General features: G+C 47.8%; 1 protein-coding gene across 1 annotated transcript in view; it reads right to left on the reverse strand.

Annotated features, from left to right (window-relative positions):
* DRGX (dorsal root ganglia homeobox) overlaps positions 1 to 14,028 on the reverse strand; it is a 30,571-nt gene extending 16,543 nt beyond the window's left edge. The window contains exons 1-6 of the mRNA XM_006916927.1: positions 13,952 to 14,028; positions 13,431 to 13,544; positions 9,184 to 9,281; positions 8,161 to 8,262; positions 5,054 to 5,232; positions 4,860 to 4,972 (exon numbers count right to left, since the gene is read on the reverse strand). Of these exons, the coding sequence (XP_006916989.1) occupies positions 4,860 to 4,972; positions 5,054 to 5,232; positions 8,161 to 8,262; positions 9,184 to 9,281; positions 13,431 to 13,464 (526 nt within the window). The 5' untranslated portion in view covers positions 13,465 to 13,544; positions 13,952 to 14,028. The remainder of the gene's footprint in view (positions 1 to 4,859; positions 4,973 to 5,053; positions 5,233 to 8,160; positions 8,263 to 9,183; positions 9,282 to 13,430; positions 13,545 to 13,951) is intronic.
* Between the last annotated feature and the right edge of the window lie 1,354 nt (positions 14,029 to 15,382).

Consider the following 15,382-nt stretch of genomic DNA (forward strand, 5'->3'; position numbering starts at 1 on the left):
TTCAAGGAATCAAAATTAGTCTCTCTAATTTCCTAATATAACCATAATCCAGAGTTTCTTGCTTCTGACTTCTCTCTGTATGCTAAGGCTCAGAGAAGTGGCCTGCCCCCATTCACATTTTCCTGGCCACTTGCCCCTATGATTTAAAGATTAAAAAGCAAAGTCCAGATCCACTGGCATGTTCTGGGCTATAGTCACAGAACTGCCAGTGCCCAGCCTGTCCACCCCACTCACGTGAGAGGCAGAGCTTGGCATTACCACGAAAGCCTCTCTGTGCTCTGGAGTCCAGTGATAAACAGCACCCCCGACCCATCCCTGACTGCCCTTTTCCTCCCCCAAGCACCGCCCGGTCAGGAGCTGATAGCCAGTATTGCAGAAGTATTCTCATTTTCAGAGCACATTTAAAGCAAAAAGATTTTCAGGCAAGTGAATACCCATAAAACTACGTGAAAGGAACTAAGAGCTTCAAGGATCACTACTTAAAAGAACGCAGCAAACTGTACCTCAATGACCCCCAAGCTACTTCACAAACACTCCTGGGGACTCTCTCAGTATTTCCCAGGCAAGTACTTCACATCTATCACAACAATGCCTAGAACCAGGACCTCAATGCAGAGTCCTTCGACTTGTAACTATACATAATGCATCCCAAGGCACTGAGTTCTACAACCACTAGTTGGGGTGCTCCATATGCCTGGGAGAAATAATCATGCCCTGGGATTGAGAGCCTTGTATTGTTCTCACACTCTGGCCAGGTGCTGATGCAGCACAGCAGCCTGGACTTGGTTCCTCAGGCCCTGGGCTGGAGACGCAGGTTCACAGTCTCGGGGAAGCAGCTCCTAGTATGAGGTCTGGGTAAGGCCAGAACTTCTGCAGCCTACCCAGAACACTTGCTGTCTTCAGTCCAAGGCTATGTGGTCCCGCTAAGACCACAAAGCCTGAGGAAGGAGACACGAGCACTGGTTTGGGTCTAGAAGCTGAAGATCACTTTGATTTATTTCTTCTGGGTCATTTGCAAGTTCCTGCAGGCCTAAGGAATGGAGTGGGATCTCTGGCCTGGCTGTGGCACTTAGCTCACATATGCCCTGTCTCTGGTAGTCCTGGGAGAATCTCATAGCTATGGACTCATGGCTTTCCTCACTTGCTGGGAGAGGCAGGGTGGGGATCCAAGGCCCCTACTAGCAATGCTCATCCCGAGGGATGAATGAATAAATGGTGCTGGGAGGAAAGGGCACATCAATATCCTGCAGAGAACAGCCTAGACCACAAAGGGGAGACCTAGCTGAATAAGTGATGTGTGAACCAGTGACCTCCTCTCCCTGAGCCTCAGTTTCTCATTGTAAAAAGAAGGATGGGCTCAGAAGCCCAAAAGGGTGGCTTCAGCACCATCTTCATGAAGCTCCTCTGAGCTAGCTGAGGCAGTGCCCTAGTTGTCCAACAGCCCCTAAGAAGCAGATCTCAGGCCCAAGAGAAGGAAAGCTTGGTTCGGCCTCCAGCTCTGACAGTATCTGGCTGCCCAGCCACCTCTGGGGGTGCAGTTAAGGTAAAGGAGGCCAGGTTACAGCCCAGAGGTCCTCGGCACTGAGCCAGGCCCTAGAAAATTTGGGTTGCTCCTCTCTTGGGCCCAAATCGGGTTATGTACTTAATCTGTGTAGCTTGGGGAGACCTAGGAGAGTGAGAAGATGTGGGCTACAAGTGCCAGAAAGCCACCTTGGCCCTAAATCATTTGACAATGTTCCACAAAACCATCAAGCATTGAACCCAGGGGTATTTAGAACTTGACTTGTAGGTTCACACTTCTCACCCCAGGTTCCCCAAGCACATCTCCAGGGACTGCCAGGCCCACCTGGACTGAAGCAGGGCTGTGCTGATCAGCAGATTCCGAGGCAGCCCCAGAGACTTCCAGCTCAGAGTTCTTCCCTTCCAGAAGTGCCACCACATGGAGTCAGGAACTTTTAGAATGCAGAGATAGCCCCAACCAATCCCAGCATTATCTCAGAATGACCCCAGCTCCACTGCCTAGCCATGTAACTGTAGAGCCCTTCCTTATAATCTTTACTGTGAGAAGGAAGTGGGTCTACAACATGAGACCACCTGGCAGAGCAATAACCACTCATTTCTCTCTTTTTCTACCATGACTTAGCTTACCAGAGACTAAAAAGCCAGCTGCTCAGAGGCCAGCTGGGAATGGGCTACAGTGCTAAAGGGTCAGGATGAGCCACGGGAGGAGAGCTTTGAAGGGGGGAAGGCCGGAGGAGGAACTGTGTATGCAGGGAGAAGAACACTGAAAGCAGAGATGGGAGCGAGCAGAAGAAAAGCCCCCCTCACAAAACAACAGGCTGGTCTGACCAAAGATGTACCAGTTTGGCCCCAAAGACTTGGAGACAACCTTTAAAACATGGGACTATTTCTAATAAAAAGCCAGATTTTCAGATTCTCCTGAAAATTCAGTAGTTCTGATAATGGTGTGTCCACATTCTCCCGTGGCCACGGTCAGCTGGCTTGAGCAACAGTTGACCCTTGAGTGATAAAAATTCCCCAGCCCATCTTCATTCCCACCTCTGCCCAGCACAAATCTGAAGGCGACCCTTAGCATGCTCTTTGAATAACTGTTTCTGACAGTAGAGCAGTGTGGCTTTTCCCCTTGCCTCTCTCAAAAGTGGGAAAATGACAAATAGACCAAGAGAGCTGCATGTTTCAAGAAAAGTAAGAGCTCATTTGTATTTGGGAAAGCAAAGACAATGCCTACATGCTCACTGCACTCATTTCCTGCCTGGCTCTGGAAACATCTGAGTGTGTCACCTGCCCCAGCAAGCCTCGTCTCCCTGACTACAGTCAAGAAAGACTTCTCACAGGGATATCAGGCTGTCCAATCAGTATCAATACAATGCACAAATATGCATCCCAGTTTGGTGAGCACACTGTGATTTCTGTCACCTCTGCAAGTTCCTGCACACTCCAAGTCCGCCATCCCCCAACCACCACGGCAAGGGCAGTATGAAAGGAAAGTATGTTTCCAGAGAGGCAGGCAGAGTGCAGGCCCCGGCCCCCTGGGGTTGAAGCCAGCCAGGAAGGCTTAGGGAAGGGCCAAGGGGAGTAGGAATAAGGAAGAGAGGAGGGCTGACAGATTTATCAACCCCTGCCTCTCTCCTGGGGTCAGGGTGTGGGAGATACAAGGTCCTGCTCTGTCGCAGCCTCCCAGTTGCAGACACTGTCTTGCCCTCCTTGCCCAGCAGTGTAGCCCTCTCGGCCCTCCTTCAGCCACCTCAGCTTGGCTAGCCAGAGATGCCCATAGGCTGTCACAGCAAAGAGATGTGGGAATTGCCTCCAATTCATGAGGCTGGAGTGGGGCAAGTGAAGGACTCTTACAAAAAGATGGCTCCCCTCAGGAACTGAGCTGGTACTCATCAAAGCAGAGAAGATTCGACAGATAGACACAGGACTGCTCCTCTGCCCAGACCAGCTCCTTGGCTAATACCCAAGTCTCACTGATAATTTCCTTCCAGAAGCCCCTTCTAGTTGGCTGACCTCACCTCTGTAGTACCCTATCAGTCTATTGTGTCTTGTGGATATGTTCCAAGTATGCTCTGTGAGGGGCTCTTCGTGGCCTCTGGAGCACAGAAACCCTGCCGCTGGAGGAAGCACTAGAACTATGAAGGACTCAGAGCTGGATGGTGTTAAGCCTCATCCACCCATACCAGCCATCTGAGCACAGGGTTTTGCCCATCTACCTAGACCACCCAGAAGTGGCTCTGGGCTTTGAGGATCCACCACCTACAGTGGAAAGTCCAAATCCAGGAGCGTGGCATTTGGGACCTTCAAGCTTTAGCCCCTGCCAGGCACCTCCACCTGCCTCTGGACATTCTCCCATGAGCACCCAACATACCAACCATTCTCCAGACAAGCCTGATTCTCCTCCCTACTCCCGGCACTCTTTGCATGTGCTATTCTTTATACCTGGAACACCTTTTTTTTTTCCCTTCAGGAGACTCCCCAGAGAGGCTTCACCATGCTCTCATTCATCCCCCCAGACTTTAATACAGAATAAGCAGGACACCCTGGAGGGGGCCTCTCCCACCATTTATTATCAAGGAAAAGCCTACAGCTGCACCTGCACCCCCACCTCCCAGACTCCATATGACAGGCAAGGCCCCAGTCCCATTGGATACTCAGGTTTGGTTCCTCCAGACCCTCTCTGAGGCCTAGCCCTGCTCCTGGGCAGCATCACAGGAGGAGTAGGTTTGGAGCCAGGAATTGAGAGAGACAGGATGGGCCCATTCATCCAACGTGGTTTCTCAGAAATCCCCAAGGAATAGCCCACAAGAGTTCCTTTCTCTACTAAACATCCCTACTAATTTCCATCCTTTAGATAACAATAGCCACTGAGAAGAGAGCAAGTCTTGGAAAACCACAAATCCTAACACTTCTGACCTCTGACGTCAGGAGTTCCCCAGGCTGGCAGGTCAGCAATCTGCATATGTAGAGAGGGGCCTCCTATACAGGGACAATTGCTCCTCACAGGCTTTACTCATCACCTTCAGGTTAGCTCCTAAAACTGTTACTCATGCCAGGCAGCAATCTGCAAACACGGAGCAGTCACTTTTGAAATGACCACCTCTCAGACAAGCCCCCACCAGATATAGTGATACTTGACATTCACCTAAGTTCTCAGGACATGTGGAAATCAAGCAAGATGGAATGTGTGGAAATAGATGCTGTTCGTAACCTGGCTATTATTGACAAAAGGAGAAAAGGAGCTGCACTTGTCCAGGTGCAAGGATGGGCCTCAGAATGCAGGACAGTCAGATAATATCCAGAATCCAGTCCAGCAAAGCCCCAGCCAGTAGAGCCAAACTCACCTTTTAGGGAGGCAACATGTGACAGGGCCTGGGCATATGTGGCAGTATTCAGGAGGGTTCCCGGCAAGCAGGAGGGAAAGAAAGGTCCTGTGGGAGCCACAGTTCGCCCCAGGCTAGAGAGAAAGAAAATCACATGAGTTCCCAGCCTTGTGTGCCCGCTGGCCCTTCAGGCCCAGGGGTCCAGCCAACCTCACCTCTGCTGGGCCTCCAGGGCCTCCTTCTTGTTCCGGGCCTGGTCCCCAGGGGGTGGGGAATTGACGTTTCTCACAGGCGGTGGTGTCACCTCTGCCATAGGCTCCTTGGCTCCTGGCTCCTGGTCAGAAGCTCCTCTCTCTGTTTTCCTCCACTTGGCCCTTCTGTTCTGAAACCAAACCTGAGTACCCAGTGGAAAACACACCCAACAGAGTCAGAAAATCAGACGCAAGGAGGGAACCAGAACCCAAGCCCAAATGCCTGGACCCTGGGCCACGCTCTCACAACTTGCCTTGCAGCAGACGCACAGAGCCACAGCTTCCCCTTGTCAAGATATCAGCCAAAGCAGTGCTCTCTAAACTGCAGCTGCGGACCCACAGATGGGTCAGAAGGTCAGTGTAGAAGGCATGACACGCATTTTTAAATGAGAGTTAAATCATAGGAAGTATCCAAGTGAGCAGTAAAGGTAAAGTGTTATTTTGTGGAAATTCTCAATTTATGTGGGTACATTTATTTGATGTAAAATGTATTTTCTAAGTGGGGGTGGTAAGGTTTCATTATCAAGCAGTTTATAAAACATTACCTGGGGTTTCCTCATCAAAAATACTTGCTCTTCCAGCAGGTTTGGCCTGAGTACCTGAGTGTGCTTTAGCCCTATGACTTAACCCTGCAATCATCTCTTACACATCATGACAGGTTCTTGACCAGCAGCCCGGTGTATCCATTAGAAACACTGACTCTGGAGTCAGTCCTGGTTTAGAATTCTGGATTCCAGTGAATCTGGTTTAGCGTCTACTGCAACCCTAGGAGGTACACAGTCCTACTATCTCCACTTTATAGAAGAGAAAGCTAGGCACAGAGAGGTCAATTAACTTGCCCAAGGTCGTTCAGGTGGTAAGTGGTGGATTTGCAATTTGAAACCCAGTTTGGCTTGGGCCCTATTCCAAACTGTTTAGGGGGTAATAAGAGTGGCCACCCCCAGCACGTTAGGAAGATTTACCACAGAGATGCACAAAAAACACTGAGCATGGTGTCCTGTGCATAGTAATCCATCATTCAGTTAACATTAGCTAGTGTTATCATCTCTGCCATCCTACCTAGGAGGTGGCTTATAATTCACCTGCTCTAAGTGCCTTCTTAGAGGCTGGTGTAGAATTCTTTAAGCCTTGGAAACCAAGACTGCATTTGCATGGCAGCCAGGCAGCCAGGACCCAACGTATTCCCAAAAGTCAGTGAAATCCTGCTGCTCTTCACTCCATCCGGCAAAACGTCTTCCTCCCTCTCCTAGGACACAATGCCTGGCTTTAAAAACATGCTTAGCTAGACCTCCCTCCTTTTCCCAGGACATCCTCTCCCCTTCCAGCCAGCAGACTGGCCCAAGAGAGTGCCTGGGTCCAGAAGCTGAGCACTCTGCCAGCCCTCCCCGCCTCTGAATTTTCATTCTCCTTTATCCAGGTTTCTTTCTCTCTTTTTTAATCAAGTTGGCTTTTAATTGCACATATCAGCAACCATTGAATAATGATTTTTACTCTATTCTAAATTTAGGGCAGTTAAATGCAAAGCAAAATGCAGACACTTTCTTGCGTCTTAATTGAATGAAGGTCACAGCTATAACAACATTTAATTGAGCTATTTTTCATTATCATATTTTAATGACTTTGCACTGACAGTTCGCCTGCTTCTGAGGAAAGAGCATGATGGAGTCGTTTATTTCCCTATTTAGTTATTGTTTGACAACATCAGCTTCGATTAAGACCCTGCTTTATAGAACATTAATCATATTTGAATGAGCAAGCAGTGTAAATGTAAACACATCTCCCTTCCCGCCACCTAAGCCCGTGTTCCCACATGGAGGCTCACTAAACAAATGCTTCACAGCCATTGTCTGTTTGCATAATAGCCAACAACAGCCTCAACAACAATTCTCGGCTTTAATTGTCACCACCCCTATCTCACCCTTGCACCTTTCAGGGAGAAGTTATGATCTTCCACTTCTGAATGCTCAATAATTGTGTCATTTATCTCAATTTGCAGTTCAGTCTTTAGGCAGCTATTGGCAAGCTGGCATTAAAAAAAGAAAGGAGAGACGGCATCCTGGCCAAAGGAGATTTTCATTTCCAAATAATAATCAGTTTAATTTGCCCGCATATGACCAATGATTCATGTTCAGATTTAATAATCAGGATCACATAATCTGATTATAGGGGAAATAATTTGTTTACAACCCCCAATTTACTGCTCAGAATTCCATTATCTCTCTTCAGCCATTGGTTTTTAAGAGATACTAACATGACCCAGGGGAACTGAAAGCAAACTATTATATTTCCTACAATTAGATCTTTGCATAGTCTTAACCCCAAGCCCCTACATAAAAAAGAACAGAAACAGCATGGAGGAAACCCCATAAATAAAATGAATATATAATTGTGCTCAAAGAATAGCTCGCCTGGAGAGGCGGTACTGGGAATCTGTTCCTCCCGCGCTCAGGCACATCATCTGCTGGGCTCGATGGGTTTGTGCACTTAAACATAATCACTGTGTAGCTTCTAAAAAGAAATCCTGCTTAGAGACAGTCACCACAACCCATGCTCACCTCTGAGGCAGCCCTCTTGCTGCTGCCGTTTAAAGATTTTTAAATTGCACATATTCTTCGGATCTACTTCACTAAAAGTGTCCACGTGCCGGGGAAAAGTTGGACATGATGCAATTTCTGGAAAGCAGATCCTACCCTGTTCCCATCTGAAAACACAGTTCTCTGCAATTGACCGGCCTTACCCCAGAGTGGTCAGAGCTGCTTTGAGAATAGCATCTCAGCTCTTTTTTTTTTTCTCCAAAGCAAGGAAATGGATGTGCATTGATGTAATTTAGTACCTTAGAGACGCGGACAAATTAGTGTAGAACATTATCACTAGTTAATTATGAATGACCGATTAATCAACCTAATCTAATATTCCACATTATGTTGATGTTATTAAAGTGCATCATGAAAATGACAGATAGTCTTCATTTGCTTTCTTTGGCCAAATGTGCACTCTGCAGTCATGATGTCAAAAAAAAAAGTTTGCCAGTTTTAATATTAGGGAGTTAAATAATTGAACAGAAGGCTCACCTGCACTCTGGCTTCCGTGAGGTTTATTTTCATGGCCAGCTCTTCTCTAGTGAAGACATCGGGGTAGTGCGTCTGGGCAAAAACTGCCTCAAGAGCTTCCAGCTGGTAAAAGGAAGACATATTTACTGGTGAGAGGTTGTGGCTAGATGGGAGGAAGCAGATGCATATTTCAAATTTGCTACGAGTGGTGAGGAAGTCATTTCACAGATCAAATAGGGGAGAAGAAGGAGAATAGAGCTCTTCGAAAAGATCCCACAGAATTAAAATTTCAACCACTGATAACTTAGGAGCTAAGACTTGCTAACAACCTCAATGCTCCCCCAAGAAGTAGAAGTATGAAGAGAAGTGCAAATATTTACATGCATTTACATTTAAATATTTTCATAGGAATCAAAATCTAAGGGTGGCCTTATGAATTAGAGCAATCTACACAGTATTCACCATAGGGTGTAGGAGAAAAGAAACAATTTGCAGACTCTCTCCCTGTGTCAGTCCCACAGAAACTGCCTAGGGGTGTTTGGGTCACCTTCCTGACTGCTCCAGTTTGCTCCAGAAGTTGAACAGATCTAAGAGAAGGGGCCCAGGTCCAGGAAACACAATATCAGGGTTCCAGTTGTAGCCCTCCCATTTATAGACAACAATACCTTCTACAAATCAATCAGCTTCTTGGGTCTCAGTCTTTTCATACCTACCGGGGATAAATATGTTCTACTTGCCTTCCCCAAAGGATTATTTCAAGATTCAAATGATATTGCTGATGTGGAAATGTTCCCCAAACTATCAATCTTAGTCAAATGGGGGCAATCATTATCACCTCTTCACTTACTATCCAGGATCATAAGGTCAAAGTCTTTTGCCCTCTCCCAGAACAGATTCCTTGACACATAAATTGTTCAAGAAACTAAAGATCTGGTTAACATAATCAGTTTGCTTTATTTGAAAAGACAAAGAAGAGCAGCTCAAACCTTGATGTTTTTGGAGGCATGAAGCAGCAACTTCTCAGAAGGGGAACGCCCTCATTACCTGCTGAAGAGTGAATGTCGTCCGGTTCCGGCGCTGTTTCCTGCGCAGAAACCCATCGTCAAAATCTCCTGTAGAGTGGTTGCCAAAGGGTGCGGTGCCTGCTGGAAGCAAATAGAATCAGCCTGAGCAGAGGATCCCCAGTCCACACCATCCCCTGGCCACGCACACTCATTTGGAGATACCAACCCATCTCCTCCAGACAGAGCCCTGTCAGTCCCAAAGCATCTTTCCTTGCTCCTCTTATTAAACCCCCTCTTTTCCACTCGCTGTGCTCTCTCTCCCAATAACCTATGACTTTACGCTCAGCTGTGCCTATTTCATAGGATGGGTGGTGACCTTACTCCCCAAGACAGCCAAATTCGCTTCTTGCGAAATTCTGGACTCAGGCAGAAAAGGTCATTGGCTTGAGGTAGAGCCTTCATCTGCCCTCCAGCTGCCAGGTGCACCTCTGTCCAATATGTCTTTACTTCATCTCCTATCTCAATGGAAGCCACTATGTCTTCCTTTTGCTCACCTATTAGTCAACTTGCAGGTGTTTCTATAAACAAGGGTTAAAAGGTAGGAGTTGGGGAGGAAACAAAACATCAAAAGCTTTTCACAGCACTTTTCTCCTAGAACTTCAGGACAGGAGGAAGTAAGAAGTTTATAAATGAATATTAATTACCGTTGGTCACAGCTCATCAGCACCATAGTGGATCTGTTGTATAGATGTCAATTAACAAGATATCTGCACCAATAACTGCTGTCCTAAATTCCAAGCAGACTTACACAGGGCCGCTGTCAAAGGACAACCCCCGCCTCTGGCCAGGCTCATAAAGGCACTGCATGTGCTTCCCTGAAAAGAAAGGTGTTCTTTCCACTGTCCTCCCAGCAGCCTCCAAAGCTCCTATAAAGCCAGAACAGTTTGGCCCCAAATATGGATTCAGATCATTTTCCAAATATGCACCATTTACTTGACAGTCCACAATGGTTTCTTAGGAAAACAAATGAGCAAGTTCCCATTAGCCAGTGATGGTCATATTTGCCATGGGCTTTGGTCTCAGAATCACTGCATATTCAGCATTAGGAGCTGGCAAGCCACATGCCCAGACAATGTCCCTCAGAAGGACTTCGACCCCAAAGAAGCAAGATCCTTTAGGCTTTTAAAAATTCTATCTACTAAAGGGAGTTCCTCCTACTTATTATTCTCCAGTGCCGCATCCTTTGCCACAATACCCTGACTCTCTGCTGAAGCCTTCTCCCTCTGTCTTCCAATCCAAATTGCATTCTTCAAAACCCTAGGTATAAAAATTTCTCTCTAGCTCACTGGAAACTTAAAAGAGCAGCCTCAAAGCAGTCTTATTTCCATTATTTTGTGGGAAACCAAACTGTTTCCTTTTGAAACAAAGCACTTCACTGGTAAGGATGGAATGCAATCTCTAAGACTCTCCAATCACAATCAGCTTCAGGCTGGTCCCAAATTAGTTCACTTTGTGTACACATAAGAGCTCTAAGTGAAACGCTGCATATCAAATTGAATCCTAAAAAAAGACTGATGCTTCATCAAATTAATAAGTGCAAAGGTTGACAACCTAATAGAAAAGAGGAAAATATGAAAGGAGGCTTTTTACTTAAAAATAAGTACAGTAGTCAATAATGTTATGAAAATGTTAAAGCTTGTCGATAATTAAACAAAACAGAACAATGAACTACTATTTCCACCATCTTGGCAAATAAAATAAATAAATAAACAAACAAACAAACAAACAAACAAACAAATGTCAGCATGATACCCAGTGCACACCATTCATCATTTGTAGCTGCAGACTTATTAGAGGGTAATCTGACAATTTTCATAAAAAATTTAAGTGCACATATGGGCATTTGATCTATGAATATACTTTTAAATTGTGACAAAGTAAAGAGAAAAGAATGTTCTCAGCAACACGGTAATTTAAAAAAGAATCTGGAAACACCCAAAGTCCCTTGTGGTAGACACTTTTTGCACATCCGATGGAATACTACACAGCAGTTTAAAGAAATCACTAGATCTGTATACATCAACATGGGAAAACCCTTAAAATATATATTATGAAGTGAAAAAAGGAAAGTTCTGAATGACATGGCAGTATGATCTCAGCACAAATAAGGCATCATAAAACATACACAGAAAAATACATAAATGAGGGTAAAAACATATTTTTCTTGAAGGGATCACAAGAAACCAAGACTAGGGTTTAATAGAAAAAGAGATGGAGGATTTTACTTTTCAATGGATAGGTTTGTTTTGCTTTGATTTCCTAAGCAGGTATATGTAGTATTTTTAAATTTAATATCAGCAAAATTATCTGAGAAGTGAGATTAGGAGCCATGCTGTGCTTTCTCCTTTATGCCTCTTTACATTAATTAAAAAAATAAAAATTAAAAAGCTAATATCCAAAGGTCTGTTCGCAGCCTTTCCAGATCACCTCTTCTCCAGCATCATTAAGCTAGAATAAACACCTCTTTCTGCAAAACTGGCTTAGAAACACATCTGCAAAGAGATTAAGAAAAAAGTTTCTTAAAGACCCATCTTCTATTTTTGTGATCATAGCAGTCAGAATCAGCTGTGAGGTGAGATGTTCCTGAGGTGTGGGATAAAAGGTGAGCCCACAGAACTGAGCTGATAGCAGCAAGCAGCTCTGTGTTGGGGCCATGGCAGGCTGGGCTAGGACTCTCCCTAAGTGGCTTCTGTGATCTGCCCTGCAGACAGAGCTTTCCCCATAAGTTATCCAGGCAGCGCACCACCTGCTAAATGCCCCAAACCTAGGCCTATACCACTTTGACCAGAAGGGTGGGCCACTGGTTGTCAATCAGTCCAAACCCAAAGTTCAGAAGTGTAGCGATGTGTCCACCGCACATTCAGAGAGTCTCCATCCAGGCCTGAGATACAGTGTCAAGGGATGGACCTCTCAGAGCTTTGTATAAAGCCTTTCTGCCTGGGTCCTTGGAGGCAAAAGGAGGTGAAATGCAGGCAAGTGTCTGGCCTCTCCTTAGGAATGTTGACCAAGCTGGCAATGCTTAAACACTGGTTCTCATTAGCTGCCTTTAGAAAATGCCACTGACCTCTTAAAAGCTTCCATAGGAAAAACAAAAACAAACTTCTGAAATCCTTGTGCTGTTGGCCAGCTGAGGCTCAGCTACTGCTCAAGGTAACCCGGGGCAAGGTGAACAAGCATCCTCAGATATCTTAGGTCCCTCAGTGTCTCACCACCTTGTCCTGACTCATGTTTCCCTGGATTTCTTGGCCTTCAAAATTCTTCCACCCCACAAGTAAATCAAAGGAGTAGATTGCCAAAGCCAAGTACTGGTATTGCTTTCACAGTTATAAGTTCTAATGTCCCATAGCTGAGACTATTGCTCTGAGGAAGGTTCTGTTAAGGGCCAAAGTGTTTGGCTTTCCTTTTGCCTGATGCATACTAATTCCCCCTGTTCAGAGGGCCCCCTTCTTGAAATTTCTACTCCCCTCCCCACCCTGGCGGCACCAGAGATCCAAGCTGTTCCCTTCTCATCAACCTACCTCCACCTAACAGTCCCATGCAGAGATCCCACTGGGGATCCTGAGGCGGAATTTCTTCTAAGGCCTGGAGACCCTCAAAGACCCAAAACTTGGCCAAGGGGCTGCCCACGGGATTGGGGAGTGGTTGGCATTTGAGGTCAGAAACTCAGTGAGTCACAGAGGAGGAGCCAGGCCAGGGCACTCAGGGAGGTGGTGGGCAAGGCCACCTGGCTCCGAAGGGCCACAGTGGCCTGGAACAGACGTTGAGGCCCCAGAGCAGTATTGCCTTGCGCCGGAGTGACAGCAGCCAGCAATGGGTCGTTCTGGTTCATGGTCGGGCCCAGGACAATGCAGGCCAACTCCCTAGTCCACCTTGGCTTTTCAGGATGTTTGCAAAACACCGTGAAAGATTGATGCGGCCCCCTGGGCGGGGTAGCCACGATTAGAGGCGTGACACCAGCATCTGTGCTGGGAGGACCCGGCTGGTCCCTGCGGCTCGCATAGCCCGGGGCTGTTCAGCTCAGGCAGCGAGAGATGGTAGGAGGCAGGTGGCGACTGGGCGGTAGGCTGGAGCAGAGTATGGGGAGGGGGACAGGGGCGCCTCGACCCACCGTCGGTCGGCTGCACCCCTGGCAGGTGGAGACCCAACCACCCGCCAGCCCCACTGCCGCTTGAGCCTTTTCTGGCCAACGCAGGCCTTTCGGAGCGCCCGGAAGCGGCGCTTACTCACCCTCCAGCTGTGGTGGACAGTGGAAATAAAACATCGCCGACGGCCGGATCTTCTGGACTGCCGGGACCCAGAGAGTGACCGCGGAACCGACAGGCGCGCCTCGCTCCGGCCTGGCTGCAAAGCAAAGAGCGATAGTCTAAGTCTCCCTCAGTCTGCGCCCCAGCCCGGCCTGGAGCTTACCCGGCGCTCTCCTCCGGGAAAACCCCTCCTAACGCCTTCGCCCACTGTGGGGACTGGTGCGAAGGTTGCAGCGCCGTCTCAAGCCGGATCCCCGAGGGATGGCCCTTCATTTCGGGTCTACCTCCAGAACAACTGTGCTCCCACCCCGGCCCCCATACCAAACCCGTTCAGTTCCCGGCTCTTAGGTGCTCCCGGCGCAAGCGCTGCACCCAGGCCACCGCAGCCCGGTCCCGCGAACGTGCCAAGCCATCTGTGCGAACAGCAGTCCCGGCCAGGAAGGCAGCCGATCCGCCCAGGCCCGGCGCGCGGGGCTCGGTGAGCGGGTCGGGAGCCGCGCGTACCTCGGCGGGTGGCGGGCGAAGAAGGCCGGAGCGTGACTGCCTCCGGTCTGCACGCCGGGCTCGGCTGGAGGCGGGCGGGGCTCGGCGCGGCTGGCGCCCGCAGGACCAGAAAAGTGACTCGGGAAGTGGCCAGATGTCTTGCTGTCTGTCTACAGCGCGCGCCGCCGCTCAGCACTCGCCTTTATAATCTCACGCATAATTGGCCTTAATCTGATTATTTCCAGCGCTGTCTACAGCGAGTAACTTGGATAGGTCTATTGGGCCTTACAAATGGCCCACGTGGTGTAAAAAAAAAAAAAAAAAAATCTGTCATTTTCCAGCAAACATTAGGAATGTTTTCCCCCATTTCTTTTAAAAGAGGCTGGTAACAACGATGACCCCCACCCACCCAAAAAAGGCATTATTTTCTGAACACTTCACCCCACCCCTACCCGCGTCCCCCGACGCAAACCTACTTTCTCCTGAAGAGCTTAGATTTGGGCGCGCCCTTGTCAGAGGCCTGGCGGCTCCCGGGCAGCGAACTGACAAAGCGCTGCTAATTTTCGCCGCCGGATGGGTTTTGGGGGGACTCTTTTGCACACGGCTTCCCTTTCCAAGCGACCGTACAAAAGGAAAGTTTGATTTTGTTCTCAGCAAGGGGTCCCTGAATTTATGTTTGTTTCTCGATGCAAATGATATGCGGTGGGACCCTTCGCAATTACTTTTAAAATGCATCCGAGGCAGACACTCAGCAGAGAGAGACCGCCCTTCCCTCTGCCTGGGTGAAAATTAAACTCTAAAGTACCGGGCTGAAATTTTCAAGTCAGGGGCGCAGGATTGGATCAAATCACATAAACTGCAAAAAAAGCAAGTCTAATGGTGCATAATTGGTTCTGTAATAGCATTACACCAGGATAATAGCCCGTTACGGCCCCCTGCACTATTAAGTGCTTCCCTGGCGGAAAGCCTTTATGATATTAAAGGGGGAATATAATGATATTTTGGTTATTAAATGCGTGTAATTAATTTATGCACCACTGAAAATAAAGTTGGTATTATGACCCACTCAAGATGCATCAGAAGATGCAAGTCAGACAACTGTTGATAAGTTCTGGTGTCTGTGTTCTGTCTAGACTGCTGATTTTATTTCGGGACGATGGCTTCTTGGACAGACTGCTTAAATTGAATATTTTATAAACATTCTAATGCTGCGTTCAGGAGCCATGGCGAGGCAGTAGGTCAGGGCCCTGCACTGCCTTGCATAGGCCTTGACCTTAAAGACACAGCGTTGGAAACAAAAAGCCTGGCGGACCCACATGTGGACATCAGCCCCAGCGAGTCGTGTCGAGCTGTAGGGCAGAGTGCCGGGGCCCTGGTCCGCCGGTGGACACATCTCTGAAAACCACCTGGAGAAAGGCGCAACTCGGCTCCTTCGGAAGCAAGTCGGAGCCT

This window comes from Pteropus alecto, unplaced genomic scaffold (genome assembly GCF_000325575.1).
Source record: "Pteropus alecto unplaced genomic scaffold, ASM32557v1 scaffold287, whole genome shotgun sequence".
In the NCBI taxonomy this organism is placed as follows: domain Eukaryota; kingdom Metazoa; phylum Chordata; class Mammalia; order Chiroptera; family Pteropodidae; genus Pteropus; species Pteropus alecto.